General features: G+C 39.6%; 1 protein-coding gene across 1 annotated transcript in view; it reads left to right on the forward strand.

Annotated features, from left to right (window-relative positions):
- LOC147688965 (uncharacterized) overlaps nucleotides 1-16,995 on the forward strand; it is a 28,749-nt gene extending 11,754 nt beyond the window's left edge. Inside the window, exons 7-11 of the mRNA XM_086939988.1 lie at nucleotides 3,716-3,766; nucleotides 9,606-9,638; nucleotides 11,422-11,451; nucleotides 13,094-13,159; nucleotides 16,809-16,995. Of these exons, the coding sequence (XP_086796114.1) occupies nucleotides 3,716-3,766; nucleotides 9,606-9,638; nucleotides 11,422-11,451; nucleotides 13,094-13,153 (174 nt within the window). The 3' untranslated portion in view covers nucleotides 13,154-13,159; nucleotides 16,809-16,995. The remainder of the gene's footprint in view (nucleotides 1-3,715; nucleotides 3,767-9,605; nucleotides 9,639-11,421; nucleotides 11,452-13,093; nucleotides 13,160-16,808) is intronic.
- The last annotated feature ends 850 nt before the right edge of the window (nucleotides 16,996-17,845 follow it).

Here is a 17,845-nt window from a genome sequence, read left to right on the forward strand (position 1 = left end):
TACTCTTATGAGCCAGAAATCCTCAGCTGAAGAGGTTTCAGTAAGCCTACACTATTTTCCCAGCAAGGGCTGATCGCTGCAACTTTGCTCTACTTTAACAAACAAGGTTTAACTATGCAGGGTATTCTGCATCTATTGACAAGTTCTCCCTATGAAGGGCCATGCAACAGGCTAATTCTGATCTTCAAAGGGTCCCTTATGTCTAGAGTGTCACAGTGAGCTACAAAATATTGTACTGAGTGAGGCCCTGCATTATAACCAGTGGTTGATGTTAATTCAACATTCCACCCTTCACATTTTTGTTTCTCCCATTTAAGGTTCAGACCATAATTAAACTAAAAAGTGGTCACATTTTCTGTTTGAAACTGTTATTCTATGTAGCAGCAAATCTTGTTGAGAGGGTACCCGGCCTGGTGGAGCTGTCCTTGGCTATATCTTAAAGCCTTAACAGCTGTACAATTTCAAATTCCAAAAAGAGACTAAGCCCGAAAATGTCAATCTTAACTGAGACTTCATCTATTGGCTCTCAAAAACAATGCCTTCTCCTTGGACACTGCCTCATGCCTGGTCCATCTGAACTGCTACAATCTCAGAGACTTTTTGCGGAAATTTCTTCTAAATGCAAAGGTAACCGGGCCCAATCCACTATTTGGATCCAACTCATGCCCCATTCCTGTCACCAAATATATTTTTACTTTTCTTTTTTGTAGATTTATATAGAGCAAACTCGACCTGAAGGTATTGAAGCGCTTTACATGAGTACTGGTTACGTTACTCAAGGACACATTCCAATTTTTTTTTGGGTACGCACGGGGAGATTAAGCGATTTGCTCAGAACCACAGGATGTGGATGCGACCCCGAAGCTCAAATCATGGTTTCCGAGCTCCAAAGTTTGCAGCTCCAGCCGTCAGACCAGATCCTCTCCCTTTGATCAGATCTTGCACAATTAGATGTCTGCGGTTGGTGCTTTGATATGTTAAGCACTCGTTTTCACTACAACTTTAAAAATTCATATCTCTGCTACTACTGATTGGATTATGGTGATTTTGGTGACACATAGTTTATTAAAATGTACTCTATTTATCTAAATTCATGTGGAATTTTTCTTGTGTTGTACTTTCACTTTATTAATGGTTGTGAGCTGAATACATAATTACACATTGCCTCTAAAATCCCCCTGACTGCTTTGGGCCAAGCTTCCAGAGTGTTAAGCACAGATTAATTTAGAGACTTTGGTGGTTCATCCTGACAGGGTTTGGGCCTGTTCCTTGAGCAGGATTTACACCCCACTCTACCTACAATGCGATTTCTCACAGTGGCTACGCTTGGACATTAGGGTAGAGGGTCCAAGATCAAAGAGGCTGCAGCCACTACATTAACCTTGCTGCATTTTATCAATACTAGCAATGGCTCATTAGTTGGCCCAGAGTTCCTAATGTGAACCATATGCTCCTCCAATTTGTTGGAAGATTACAGATGTGCCTCAAACGTTTGGTACAGTGGGGTTCCTCATATTAGCACTCTTCACCATGTTTTATCCTTCTAAATCATAGCCTAGTACACAAAGTTTGCAGATGATTTTCTGCACAGTTTTGATTCCACAGGCGGAGGAACAGAGAGGCAAAGTCATTGCTAACAGATATGCTAGGGGTGGGATTCATTTGCTTTTAGACATTATAACTATGGCAGAGTCATGGTCTACTTTTTTTTTGCCCTTTATAAAAGGTCCCACTGAGGCAGCAGTATATTCTCAGAGGGTGGTAACCATACATTCATTGTACGAGCAGCAGCGGGCAATCTGCTATGTCATGAAAAAAATTGCTGGAACAATACTTGTAAGGGACTCTAACATAGATGGTTCCATGGACAATACTGTGCTTCATAATTTTTTTAATCAGGCATATACCTTTGATTTTATTAAAATTACATATATGTAATACTTACTCACAGACTGTTTAAACTTGCTCTCTTCATCCATTGGTCAGTCAGTGTGTCATTCGCATTTTTGTTCCCCCAGCACAGCATACAGCATAGTGCACAGAGTCAGCTCACTTTTGCCATAGGCTTATCTCTCCGTGAGTGATGGCAGTCTGATCTTGCACAATGTTCACTAACATGAAAATTGGATACAAAAAATGCATTCAAGTTTTACAGTATTAAAAATGTTATTCACAAACAGTAGCAAAGGTTGAAAGCCAGCACCAAACCTATTTACTTTTACAATGCCTGTTCATTTTGTAATTTCTGGAGGCTAACAATGAAACCAGTTTCAGGCTTTATAGGGACCCAAGTCGACCAAGGAAAACAGAAAAACAAACAATGGTAATACTAGTAGGTCTGGCTTTAAAGGAATATTGTATAGTGATGTGAAACACTACAAGACAATAGAATGGATATGTATTTTTGTTGAAGCAAAGAACTGTAAAGTAACATTTGTGTAGGTTAAAAGGTCAGGTGAGCTTTCAATTAATACCTAAACATCCTTGTAGGTTGATGACTGCCCTCCTCCCAACTGTGCTGCTGCCAGAGAAAAGCAACATAAATTATGTAGTCATCTAAGATACTTTAATAGCATTATGTTGTCATGCATGTGATCCTGAAAGTTCAAGCTCAAGCAGCTGAATAATTAAACTGATCACAGCTGTGTAGAGGACAAGCACTGTTTTGTGAAATCACATATATTCTACACAATCTAAATATGTACTCTTGTCTCCCAACATGTGGGTGAAGCCAAAGTTCCTCTCTAGTGATGTTCATATACCTGTCAGGCGACAGCTGCACAGGCTTATCAAACGATAGGAATCAACCATGATCAGAACTATAAGAAACAGACCGTGAAGAAATGCATCGTTCGATTTCTCATGACTGTTGTTCAACTATTGAGTATTTTTTAACTGGCCCCACTGGCAGAATTTTCACATGATATAATTTGTCTTTGTTGATGATACTCCTTTAAGCAAGTGCAGTTTTTGAGCACCTCCCTCCATCTAACTACATTGATATTCTAAGTCTACGCCCTGTCCTTCTGAGTTTGCCCTACGACCTCTTCCCCCACTCTGATTCTGCATCTAACTACATGTAGGATCATCCATGTGTTTCAGCTTGAGCTTTAGTTTGGTCACCATCGCAAATATTGGAAGTCAGGCAGACACACTTCTATCATACACACACGCTTGGAAAAACGATTCCCAACTGTGATGAAACTTTTGATTCTATTCTGCTCATTGCATGGTTAGGAACCATATTATCTACCCACATCCATCTGTCACCTCCCACCACCACCTGCAGCACTCTGATGGCATTTAGAATGGTATTGTGGCTATGCTTACAGTGGCACATAATGATAAGCCACACTGTTTTTATAGCTTACATTTTCCTTTTGCTTTATGCATTACCCTGCCTGATATGGGATGCTGATATTGTTTTAATATACATGATGGTCTTGTCATTTTCGTTTTGGAAATAATTCTGGAAACTTAGAATTAAACTGCTTTTCACAGATGCACTATTTTAAAATGATTACTTGAGAATGAATATATATCCTTTTTGTCCATATATATTTTGTTACAAATTATTTTTCTCATATCCAAAATGAAATAATATGTCACATTGATTTACCTTATTATAAAAAGTAACTACTTTTTCTAATTGGAAAGCAATGCATTGTGCTATCCTGTCAAACACATCTCAGTGATCCCCTTTGCTACTTTCTAGATCCAACTTAAAGTCGAGAAACCTGTGTTTGATCTGATATGTAAATTGCTGGTAAGTTGCCCTTCTTAAGTTTTTCTTGTGGTTACCCTTAATTGGAAAGAACTTTGGCCTGTCACGTGTCTCAAAAAACACACCTAGGGCATCACTTATTTTATTTGTGATGGGGAGTAAGGGTGGGCGTAAAATCCGTTTCGCGGGCGAATTTGCGGATTTTCCGTGATTTCGCGATCCGCGAATCTCACGAAATCGCGGTAAAATCTGCGAATCAGCGGGGACGAATTTTCAGCCAAGCAAGGGTTACAGCAGCAGGTGCAAAAGTTGAACCTAATTTCTTTGTAACCTTTTACAAAAGGGTTACAAACAAATTAACTTCAACTTGGACACCTGCTGCTAATTGCTTCCTGGCGCCTCGTTGCCTACTTGCAACTATTCTCTGACCCTTGAAGCAGGGTCAGAGAATAGTTACAAGTAGGCAACGAGGCACCTCTCCAAGGAATTAAACCTCATCAGGAAGCACTTACAGATATAAAAAACAGGAAGAAGGGAGAGGATGGCAAATACACCCATTTTGAGTTGTCAGGAGGGGTTAAACTAAAAGAGACCTTTACAGCACAATTTTCATACGCATTTTGCTAAAAATAAAAAGCTGTATGTTCTGTAGGGGCAACTCAGGAATCTGGCCCTTCAGAGATCCGGCCTCTCTTTCTTTCTCTCGTTCTCTCTCTCCCTCTCTCTTTCCCTCTCTTTCTCTCTCTTTCTATCTATCTATCTATCTATCTATCTATCTATCTATCTATCTATCTATCTATCTATCTATCTCTCTCTCCCTCTCCCATAAACGACTGCATGGGTAACTTCGCTATGCAAGCGGCTCGCGAAGACGCAAAAATCCCTGCGAACACGCAAAAAACCCTGCAAACACGCAAAAAACCCAGCAAACATGCAAAAAACAAAAATCCGCAAATTCGCACAAATCCGCGAATTTTGCGGATCGGGAATTCGCAAATCCGCAAATTCGCAGATCGCGAATTCGCAAAATTCGCCCATGCTTAATGGAGAGTCTGTACTCCTCCGGTCTGTGTATTGTTGTGTGACTGGTTGAAAGCCTACTACTCTAAGAGATCACACTGCTACAGCCCTTGTGTCTCTGCTGGGAAGCCACCTTAAAATGCATTACAGATAAACTATCCACCTATTTGTTTTTCTTGCTGTTTACTTCAAGTGGTTGATAGATTTGACTTTGCCCTATTTTGCGCCTACAGTGAAGAAGACAGAATGAACAGCAGATTTTTGAAGCACAGACTTAGCCCAAGGGCCCTTTGCTGATACCTAGATAAAGGGCATTGCAGTAATCTAATCTGGACAATTTTAATGCAACAACCACCCTTTTAAGGGCATCAAATGAAAGGAGAACTGAGAGATTTTCCTTATAATCCAGATGAGCCCAAAGCAGGTGGCCACTGTCCTAGAGACCTGCAAGTTCAAGGATAAGGAGTCATCCACCACCACTCCCAAGTTTTTACCATGGGAAACAGGAGTAGGACAGGTGCCCAAGGAGTCAGGCCACCACTCTCTAGACCAGATGTCTGTTCTGTCTCCAAAAATACGGACCTCCCTTTTCTCGCCATTCAATTCTAGATAGTTATGACCCATCCATGACAAGACTGCTTGCATGTAGGTTTTAATATTCTGTGCAGAGTCATTGACATTCTGCGTGATCAACACCATTATTTGGGTGTTGTCCGCATAGGACAACACTTCCAATGCAAATGATTTCACCACTGTTGCAAGTGGGGCCACATAGATATGAAACAAAGTGGGGCTCAGGGAGTAGCCCTGAGGCACTCCACAAACAAGGAGGGCAGCATCCGAATAAAAACTTCCCGGTTTGACTGTTTGAGACCATTCACCATAAAAAGGAGGCAAGCAGGTCCAAGGCCAAGCCCCCAACACCTATCTCCCTGAGACGCTCCACCAATCTCAAGGGAGACAGGATATCGAATGCTGCGGTAAGATCCAATAAAATCAAAAGAGTGGTATGTCCTGCATCCACCTGCACTTGTATATTATCGAGAACCGTAGTGAGGGCAGTCTCCGTGCTATGTGACCTTCTGAATCCATGTTGTGAGCAATCCAGAATGACATGCTCCCTCAGGTAGGCACTCAGTTGAAAGTTCAAATGGGATTCTAGGATCTTGGCTGGAACCGGCATCGGACGCATGGGACAGATTTTTTTTAGATTTGATGGATCTAAAGAGGGTTTCTTAACAGTAGCCTATCTCTGCTGCCTTCCAAGTCAGAGGGTCACTGGCCCAATGATATGGCGAAATTTAGGACCGTAGTGAAATGCAGGATAAGTGCCGCTTTCACCAATTTGAGAACCTTTAAAGGACAAGGATCCATGGGCGATCCCGATTTAACTCTTTCCAATAGGTGCTCAACTACCTCGGGAGTAAGCTTTGGAAACGCACATAGACTAGGAAGTGCCATGTAGCTGGAGCTATAAATGGGAAAGATTTCAGGCAGGGCATCAGATATCTGATTCCGATTTAAAATCTCCAACCGGGCATGTGTATCAGATATCTTGGAGCAGAAAAAGGAAGCAAGACTGTCGCAAAGCTCCTTAGATGGCTCCATGGAGTCAGAAGCCGTAGGCACAACCAGGGAGTTAAAGATGTTAAAAAGTTCCTTAGGCAATGAATGAATAGCAGGTTTTTAAAGCGCAGATTTAGCCCAAGGGCTATGGTTATATGTTAGCAAGAAATTCATCACAGCATCAAGTCTCATTTCACTGACAAGTACAACAGAAAAAAAAGGCGCTTGTGATGTGTGCCCTTTCCACATCAGGCTTTATATGCCTCCAAATTATGATCAATACAATGTAGTTCCACCTTATGTGTAATATGTCGGTTACAGTAAATTTCAGGCCCTGAAGTAAATCTTCATATCAAAATATCAAATATATAAGCCTCACACCTAATAGCTAATAGAAAACAATGTATTAGGGTCTAAGAGAAATATCTGATGCATCAGACAAATGCGTTGACCTTAAGACTGCAGATTATCTTTGTTGTCAAGCTAATGATATGTTCCCAAAAGAGGGTTTATTGGAACCGTGCCTGTGAAAATGTTAGGTGAGTAGTTACGTTCATCCTCCTAGCAATGAATAGCTCACTAGGTCAGATCCAATTTGGACAGTAGGCCTTACTGACAAAAGATTCAAGTTGGAAGCTGTAGCCGTCAAATTACCATTTCAGTCTAGACCTTGGGAGGATCTACTGCATTTTATGCATTCTTCTCCCTTAGAACTCTATAATACTTGTATTCTGTCTTTAACCAGCCTTGCGTGCTTTAGGCATATAATGAATGGATTTCGGATACATACCAGAATATAGTCTTTGGAGAGTTCGCTTTGCCTACAATATAAGCAAAAGGAAGAAATGATGGATGACATGCTGAACAATGAAACATTCCCCCCCAATTATAAAGACTTGTGTTTAATCCATTGTTCTTTTGCTGACCCCACCACCCCAGTTTGGATCTCCTGGGAGCAGTCCAGCCCAAACTGCCAAGTCAGATCCTCCCTGAACTGGAACAAAGCAACCTGGAACCACTTAGTGCGCATACCCTTCCTACTTAGGAACAAATGATGAATGGAATGCTGAACAATATAAACATTTACCCCCAATAACAAAGATCTGGGTTTAATCTTTCAGTCTTTTGCTCACCACCCCACCCATGTTTGGACCCAACCAAATGCAAATCAGTCTTTTCCCTTCTCCTCATGGGAACAGCCTAGCCAGAACTGACAAGCCAGGTTCTCCATGGACTGGAAACAAGCATTCTGGGCCCGGTTTCAAGCCATAACCCCTTATCAGCCAGCCTAGCTTGAATCCAGTGGCGTGGTGAGCATGGGACCCAAGTCGGGCCTACTCTTCCCAATTAGAGAAGCAAAAGGAACAAATGATGGACGAAATCCTGCACAATGCAAACCTTCAACCCCAGTCACAAAGATATGGGTTTAATCTTTCGCTCTTTTACTCACCACACCAACCCCATTTGGACCCAGCCATATGCAGATAAATCTTGACCCTGCTCTTCAGTGGAACAGTCTAGCCTGAACTGCCAAGCCAGGTCATCCCGGGACTGGAAACAAGCATTCTGGGACCGGTTTTGGGGCATCCCCCTTAATCTTAATAATAGTAAGCACTGGTACCACATCAGGGCAAAAATAGAACAAATGATGGACGGAATGCTGAACAATGCAAAGCAGTTTGGGCTGAACTTTTCTCAAGCAGGGTCAATACTGATTTGCAAATGACTGGGTTTTAATTGGAAAGGCATGGAAAGCAAAAAACGATTTAGACCCAGATCTCCATACTGGAGTGAATGTATGACATTGTTCTACATTCTTGCAATCAATTGTTCGTTTGCATTTGTATCTACAATAAGGGCCACAACAAGGGCCACATAAGTTTGGTGGACAATCACAATATTTCAATGTAAATTTAGATTCATGAGGTGGTTACAGAAGTTTGTAAATTGACATATAATATGAAGAAATATTCTTCATATGATAAGAGAGTACAGAGACCAATAGGGAGGTGCATTTAAATGCCATTTGTTTTGATGAGGTAAAGTACAAAGTAAATGAGATAACTACCTCCGTGCATGGACTAAAATACACACCGTGAGGTTTGCTGGTCAGTTTTTAATTGTCTTACAAGCAGAAGTAATCAGATCAAGTAAAGGTTTTGTTTACGGACATCCAACATTCCAGATCATCTACATGCAGATAGCAAGAATTCACAAGTGCAAGTTAAACTTTGTGTATTACAACGTTTAATTTACTGGTAGGTTTCCAGCTAAATTTCCTGAAAACAGGCACACATCCTCAAGGACACGAGTAAAACATTTTCAGGAGGAAGGCTGGGTTGGAAAATAAACAAAATTGATAAGATGCAGGAAAACGATTTTCTCTAGAGGTGGAAAATATTTTACCCTTGAGAAGTGAAAAGTTACTTGGTGCAAATACACTGAGGTGTTGCTTAAGGGTATTCTTTTAAAATGCAATTGTTTATGTTTGTGAGTTTTCCTTGGAAAATGAAATATTAGCAGATTTGCAGAGTCGGCTGCCTATGTATTTGAATGCGCGTTCACTCAAAGTTAGAAATCTTGGACTGTTTTCTTTTCATACAATCTTTATAATAAAAACTAGTCCAAGATGTGTGCCCTCAAGAGCTGATGCTAAGCACTTAATGCTGCCATTTTGCAAAGTTTATCTTATTTTATTATTCTTTACCGTTACAACGCACTGCCTCCAAGAAGTTTGGACATCTTGGAACGCTAACGTTATAATAAAGCAACCAAATGAAACATGAATTTGAACAGGAGCTTCTCCAATATGCTCCACAGCAAATCCTGCTAAATGATTAGTGTGAAATGGACGTTAATCTGACATATTCCAAGTTTTTTGAAGGTATTCTGCAGAACGCTGCTGTAAGTCCATTCACAATGTAACCATCACAAATAAACAGTTTTATGCAAACACTTTCCATTTAAGTTAATAGTCTCCAGCATCTTCCTTGTAACAATTATATTTAAAGTTTCTTTTCAGTACTGATGTTGTCTATAAAATTGTTTCACCAATTCTACCCACAATGCTCACAACCCATGTCTTGGACATTGCATTACATGTGGAAAGTGGATATTCTGTACGTATGCTTTTAATTTCCCTTTCTCATTGATGAATTGTTCAGTGATCTATAGTGATGTTTTCTGCAATTATTCATTTTGCACATGTTCATCAGAATGTGCCTCCTGTGTGGATGTTCTCATCATGTGATTTAGCTTTTCCGACTGTCATCAAACGTTGTTATTTTCTCACCAGGGCGATGTTTTGCTAAAGGTTGGAGAACTTCTGGTAAGCCTAAGAATATTCTCCTTTTGGTATATTGGTAATTTTTAGGGATAACGTGCATGCTGCATGAATACATATTTTACCATTTTAGCTGTTGAATATAATTTACAACTCAGAATATCAAAGTTCGTGTTTTTCAACAAATGAGTTATCCATTTGATTCTGTAAGACAAGGTTGTGTAAATACAGTCTCCATCAATGCAACAATAAAATGAGATCATCTAGAAAGATGCTATGTGTGCAATTTCTTATTTTCAATGCAGTAACAATGTCATTGCATTTTTAGGACAACCTGACTACCAACTGCCCTCACCCCATGATGGAAGGTAGACCGTTAGAAAGAGTCCCAACATTTGACTATTTAGGGTTGACTCTAACTGACAATATGGGGTGGGGAGCACAAATGGCTAGGGCAAACCTAAAATTAGTACAGACAACTGGGGGAATTTTAAAAGTTCAAAAAACTGTGCGAATAAAACTATAAGTGCCCCACTGGAAATCTTCAAAGTTCAAGCAAGATCTTCTTCCCTATATGGGGCAGAACTTTGGGGACATTCCTTCAACCGACCTAACCATTACAGAAAACAATTTCATTAGGCAAATTCTAACTCTGCCCAGAAGCACTCCTCTAGTCCCACTCAGGCTAGACCTGAATATTAGGCCTATTGCCGAAGCTATTGCATCACGCCCCCTTCTTAATTGGAGGAGGCTGTGGAGCACCCCCGAGCTGGAAAGCTACAAAAGGGAATTAAAGGTGCTCCTAGCCTCCCCAGGAGCAGGTAGAATTCCATGGCTACGTTTTGCAAGACAGTCTCTTGCCCAAATTGGATACGAAAACCTGTGGCTAAATCCTGAGGTCACATCCTTAACTATTTCTAAGAAAACATTGTCCGGTGCTGTGAAGGACTTTAGTCTCGGGAGGACCATTAGCTCAGTACCATCAATGAGCCTGACTGGCACCTTCCTGAGCCATAAGTCCATATACAGCTTTGAACAACAAATAGATGCAATCCAACCTACTTTAGCGAAGAAGCTGTACTTACAGTTTAGATTTGGAACGCTGCCCCTTTACTCTACGATAGACAGGTGGACGGGGGGTCCAGTACATTTATGCCCTGGCTGCAGAATCGAAAATGAAACCACTCTGCATGTTATTCTTTTCTGTCCAGCCTATTCACTCATAAGAAGAAAGTGGATAATACAATTATGTAATAATTTGGGCATAAGGGACTACCAAGTCTTCTTTAGGATTTTGAAGTCTGACACGAATCCCTTGATAGTGTCTGCTATAACCAAATTTCTGTTTTCTATGTGGTCTATTCGAAGGAAATCACTCAAATAATATGGCACTTTATGTTTTTATTTTGCTGAGACGTGAGAACTATTTTGGATCAACAAATGTTATCTTAACTTTTTTTAAAATAGAATTTTAAAAATATTTACATTTTTAACGTTTTAATAATTTGTCTTCTCCCCTCCGATTGCATATGATGTATTTTAATTCTTATACTTACAAATGAACTGTGGAAAAGTGAAAATGTATATTTTATGTACTTTTATGGTTAAAACTAACCAAAATAAAGTTTATTGAATGAATGAATAATTTACAACTCAGAATATCAAAGTTCGTGTTTTTCAACAAATGAGTTATCCATTTGATTCTGTAGGACAAGCTTGTGTAAATACAGTCTCCATCAAAGCAACAATTAAAATGTGATCATCTAGAAAGATGCTATGTGTGCAATTTCTTATTATCAATGCAGTAACAATGTCATTGCATTTTTAGGACAACCTGACAGGGAATATAAACCTCGGGGTAAGTCCTTTAACTTTCCCTTATGTTGTTTGGTCACCTGAAATAAACCACAGACTTCTTTTAATTAGAATATCAGCCTCTTTTACTAGAGACATTTCCAAATTTGCGACAGTTTGGAAAGTTGGAGCTGGCATACAAGTTCCCTCTCCCAGGATCCTCTTCCATTTTCCAGTCTCATCTTCTCTCTATCAGAGTTTCCATTTCTCTCATCTATTCATTTTCCCTCCCTTTATTGTTTTCAACTCTTCCCACAGTCTTACAGTGTGCTTCTCTCCACAGACTCAGTTTTTCAATTTCAAAGCCTGATGCATATTTTATCTGCCATTTATTTTAATTTTATCTTTACAAAGAAGAAGTGGATATTTAAAAGACTCTATTACTTATTATAATGGAAAGACTACTCTGAAATGTACATTTAGATTATCTGTATATGCCTGTTGTGCTATCAATAACAGGTCAACTATTTGAATTTAAATTCAAATATATAATAATAAGAGAGAACTACGGCAATGTTGGCGATGACAGTATAATTCCTTTTTGTTTCTCTAACACGTTTACATGTCAGAAATCAATAAATTGGCTATCATAAAAACTCTAAAATAATTGAGCATACTTCTTGAAAAGTTATAATCTTTAAATAACAATGATGACGTTATGCTGACTAATATCTTCTGACTTAAAATATCATGATTGAGTTACTCTTTGTCAACATTAGTACCCAGTACATTAAGCTCTTGACTTCTTTGCTTGCTAAAGAAAGTCTTGAGTTGCAAAAACTATAAAATATCAGGCATTTCTCTTCTAATAACTTTTGATAACCTAAATAGATCTTCCTGGTGACTGAAAATGTCTTTCGTGTTCAGGTTAGAGTTACACTTAAGATGGCAAGCCCATGTTCCAGATAGCAGAACACTTGCTAAAGTGTTTATATGCAACATTAATGTAGGAATAATGATCAATGTCTCTGATTACAGTTCTATAACACTGTTAGGAAATGGTGTGTATTATATGGTGGGGTTGTGCAACCTTTAGGACCAGTCATTCTATAACTCTTCTCCACAGAGATTGTAAGTGCTCATTAAAGACGGTAGAGAAGTGTTTGATTTGAGATAAGATGTAGGGTGTTCCGACATCAGTTTTACCATCTGTTCACTAGGATACCTGCTGTGAACATAATTACTCAGAGACTCATGCTAACTTAGCCTGTCCCAGTAAAATTCAGCAAAAGAGCTCAGTGAGATAAGTGCCTCTAGAGGAAATCCTAATAACAAATTACAAGCCCCTATACCACTGCATTATCCTTTGATTCTTCCAATTACATTTCTGTTCGGTTGAGTACTTATAAAACCTAATATTCAAAGTCCTAGAAACAATGTACAAATACGTTTTTGTGTGTGCTATAATTAAACCCTTCTACATGATTATTTTGCTGAAAGTCTACCTTTTAAGAGGAACAAATCATAAAAATATACAACATTATCCAGGTCAAGATGGCCCTTGGATCTCAGCTTTCTCATTGTGAAATAATGTCATTGAGAACTAGAAGGATTTCATCCTCAGCTGATAATGTTTTTTTCTCAAATTAAATTTTTTACGGAAACCAACTTCTCTGGAATAATAATACTTTTGTCTTCAATATAAGGGCATCGCTGGTGGTCTTGTCGGTGGTGGTCTTCTTGGTGGTGGCCTTCTTGGCAAATGAATTCAGGTAACACCAACTTTTAGTTACAAATATAAACATGTGCTGCATTTGTCATGATCTCATCCTTGCATCCCACCTCTTGCAATCCATCTGTGTGACTGACAGAGAGATGATACCAACATAAGGCATTGCTTAAGACAATATCTAGCTTAAACAAAAATCAGACTGTGTTGATCACACCTGGTAGTTGTCTCAATGTCCTCAATTATCCCAAAGGCAATCAAAGAACTGTTGTAATATCACCAGGAACTACCTACTCTCCTCCAAAAAAAGAGGCTAAAGGACTAAAACCACAACCAAATAATAGGGCAACTTTTGTAACTCTACCACCCAGAAATTTACTTTTTGACCTGATAAACACTTAACAACAAAAGGAATGGTTCCAGGTCCACTGCTAGAAACACTGGCTTTGCCCCTAACCACCATTAATTTGCAAAAGGTAAAACAAAAATACATAATTTATGCAATACATAACCTTCATTTGTACAGTAATTCAAAAGCATTTCCATTGGCACCTTATCCATGCATGTGGCCCATATATAATGCTTAAATACCTATTTCCGATATTCATAGAGAAACTTGAGTAACTAACTACTGAAATCCTGAATTGTGTTCATTATTTAGGTGTAGAATTATAACATTTATACCATATTACATCCATTCCCATGCAAATATTTTGATTTTTTAACCCGTTCTATGCTCATGACGGAGCCGCTCCGTCATGAGCCTCAGTTGAGCTGTGCTCATGACGGAGCGGTTCGGTCATGGCCCGCTCGGCGGGCCTGCACGGCGCGAATTTCGGGCCTGCACTGGACGTTCCATTGAGCGGGCGGGGCCATGACGGAACCGCTCCGTCATGAGCACAGCTCAACCGCGGCTCGTGACGGAGTGGCTCCGTCACAAGCATGCGAGCGCCGCTCGGCCCCCCCAACCCCCTAGCGCTGCGGCGGAATTCCCGCCGCAGCGAAGGGGTTAAGTAGTCAGTTGACTTCACACTATCTATAACACAAATTCTCCCACCTATTTCATAGTAAATATTCCCAATTGCTTCAAGAGTATTTCAATACAACCCTGAAGACTAATTTATTTGCCATATTGTAGCCATTCTACAAATTTGCAAAATCCTAAGTGACAACTACTTGGTTGCTCGATATTTAGGTTTTGCATGTTGGGGGCCGATGACATTCATGGAAATCGTTTTTCTCTTTAGTCAGTCATCATCAATGATTAGCTTCTATTGCCACTGAAATGTCAACTTAAGAGACTGTTAACCTTCAATCAGCAAACAGCACTATCTCAGTCTCACTATTCTTCTATTGGCTATTTGCTTGTGTCCTTATATCTTCACTAGAGTGCCAGAGAGAGCATTATACATCTGAAATCAATCGGAGAGTGGCCTGGTAACAGTGACCGTGGACATGAGCAGCTGAAAAATGGATAGTCTAACCCTTTTTCTTGTGGCATCTATTTCAAGATGTTTGTCTGTGCTTTAGTTCAACTGATTTGATGTTTGCCCTTTCCACAAGCCATACACACATCAAACCCATTTGCTTTAACAATGCTTTTTTATGTTTGCATTTTTTGAAACTTCAATCCCTTCATCTTTACACCCAACTCATAAACATGTTACATAATACTTATGTACATTACACATACAAGATGTTTCAAATGTTATGACTCTTGTGTGCATGGATTTAAAAACGTTCTCTCCCAGTTAAAGATGTGACTTACATATGGAAAACGCATTGACTCTGTTCACACTCATAAAACTAGTTAGCCTTTTCAGCAATATGGAGTGGAGCCTTGCTGCTGAGGGGTGGTTAACATGTGCTTGCATCCCATCTCTACCTTTGGTGTGCAGCTTGAAAGGCTCACAGGTTGCGAGTCACAGTGCTGCAGTAGAGTAACTTGACATGGAGTTAGGTACATCATGCCTTTAGAAGCGCGCGTTCTCTATATGGGCAAAAGATGCAGATGACATTCCTAAAAGGAAGTGAAGTGTTAGTCCCTGGAAGTGACGCACAGTTTGGATGCTGCTGAATATCTGTGCCTGCACAGCAGGCCAACACTAGCGCCAACCTTTTTGATTGCTTTTACATTAAAGAATGGAGGAGAGAGGTGTGACGCTTCCACACCCTTTTGCTTAGCATGACATTTCAGTTTATTTTATTGCATTGTGTCTATACTAGGGCTGATGTGATCTCCAAAACTGTTTATTTTCATTCAAAACCAGACAGAATGTTATACATTTGGCTCAAGAACTGCTCAATTTACTGTCATAGTGTGCCAATCCACTGTAAAACGTCTGAATAAAGTCTACCCGTGTTTCTACATATTTCTAGTAAACCAGGAGAGTGGAAGGAGCCAATGACATTTTTTACAGAACATTTCAGGGGGGGGATGGTGCTGCTAAGATGTTGCCTGAGAAGTAGCACTCCAGTCTGCGAGCCTCGTCACTGCTCTGTCATCACCTATCACTGCCCACACTTGGCAGCTATCCCTCTGCAAGCCTCGTTCCAACTATCCACCACATGGGTTCCCCTTCTAGTAAACATGTTCTCAATTAATGTCAATATGGACATGTGTGGATGGAGAACACAAACCTCAGGACTATAGATCAGGAACTATCCAGCAGGAACATCCTCAAGGAGCATTACAATGCCCTATTCATGTCACCTTACAAACTGGATAGTAATGGAGTGCTTTGAACTCAGTACAGGTGACTTCAGGCTACAACGAGTGCAATAGAGGTGAGCCCACAACATTTCAGGCATTGCAGAGGGATCCCAAGCCACTAATTGCCTAAAGCAGTGGCCCAAGTAAAATACTACCTGTACCTTTTCCCTAACTGGATTACTCATGTTCACACTATATTATCTGGTCTTGGCTCCTACTGACTTTGACTGGCTCTCATTATTCATATGCATTGCCTGACACATGTGCCCAGTGTCCCTACTAGCTCTGGGAGGTACCTCAGTGACCTTCTAACTGAGTGTTATTCCTTAACTTTAGTTTTCACGACATAGTTTCTCAATACACACGAGATGCAGAAGAAACACTGTGAAAATATAATGGAAAACTATGGAAATTAATTTCTGGTGATTTTCCAACAACATTTACTATTTAGTCCCCCTTTTTTCAATACAGTACTTAATGCATTTCCTGCACTAAATCTCTTGTATCATTTTTTTCTGCCTTTTATTTATTTTATACGAATGTGCATTTATCACAATGGAAAACAACTGGCAGAATGTAATTAAAAATGCATCTGTGTGCTGTTGGTTACCAACAATGGTGTAATGTCCTAATAGATTGGCCAATTGGACCAAACAATCAACCCATGACTACAGGATTATGCTAGTTAGTCCAATTACACAACTTTCCGGGATGGACTACATTGTGACATGTATGTAGAAAACTCTTGGTAAAAAAAAACGGGATTGAAAGTCTTTTGTTGAAAAGACATTTTACATTATTTTGGTGTAAACACTTACTAGATATAGCATAAACCTCTCATTAATAATAACTGAAAGCCATATTGTTTTATAGATTGTGGTATAATAGCAAGCTTAATATCTGTTTTATGCTGTATTTCTATTCTCTTCACTTTTCCTCAGTGAGTTGCTCAGTACTTCCTGCTGTTTTCTCTTTCCAGGGGATCACTGTCTCTGACCTCTGCACCAGTGGGAGGATTCTGCTGATGACGACCACATCCTCTCCCTTCTACGTTTCTTTGCATGAGATATCCTCATATTAAAGTACCCACACAACACATGTTGTTCAGTGTGAACTTAATTTTATCCTGCTGTTCTTTGTGCTAGTTCTCCAATAAAGTAGGAAAAGCATAAGAAATACAGCCTCATCCGAGTTATTGTCTCTTCTCAGTGTTTTTCAGTGTACAAATACCACCATGCTAATACTTAAGATTACTTAAGTTACTGTGCTAATTGGTAAAGCATTGTGGAATGCATATGTAACCCTGTTATTTACAGCTCTAACAAAATGCAAAAATATGGTACATAAGGCTGTGGATAAACAATTATTATTATATTATTATCATTGTTATTGAATGTTTTTGGTTACAATAGTTCTGGTGGCACACTGCGAACTCTCTCTTAATGAGATATTTTGCACTTAATGCTGACATATTTAGCATAGCATAAGAAATGCATTTGGGTATGTATGGCACTTCCAAATGAAGTATGGTAAGAGTCATAACATTTTTCAACTGTGTTTTTTTATAAGTACTTCACACATAAACCCTGATGTAAAATACTGTTTTGCAGTCACGAAGTTGGCAATTCACAAAATCTTAGGCGTTGCAAGTTCAAAACGCAGTTACACTGTACCAAAGGGACTGTGATTCATAAAGTGCTTCTCAAGACTCATTTTGAATCATGAAGAGAAGGCACAAAGGGGTATGCCGCTTCTCATTAGGAATCCAAATGAAATGTATCAGTGGTTTTCAACCTCATTGGAGCAGACATTTGTTCACTTGGGAAAATAGGCGAGTGGATCACGTGACCACAGCCTACTCCTCCCATGCCTTCCCAAATAATAAAATATGTTTTTAAATCATCACTTGTTCTTTTAATAGACAAAAGTCGGCTTAAAAAATGTTTTACATTGAGCAAAGCAAGTACAAGAAAATAGGTTTGCTGTCTCTTGCAGACCATCATCCCTGCATTCATA

The sequence above is a fragment of the Lissotriton vulgaris genome, chromosome 10, assembly GCF_964263255.1.
Source record: "Lissotriton vulgaris chromosome 10, aLisVul1.2, whole genome shotgun sequence".
In the NCBI taxonomy this organism is placed as follows: Eukaryota; Metazoa; Chordata; class Amphibia; order Caudata; family Salamandridae; genus Lissotriton; species Lissotriton vulgaris.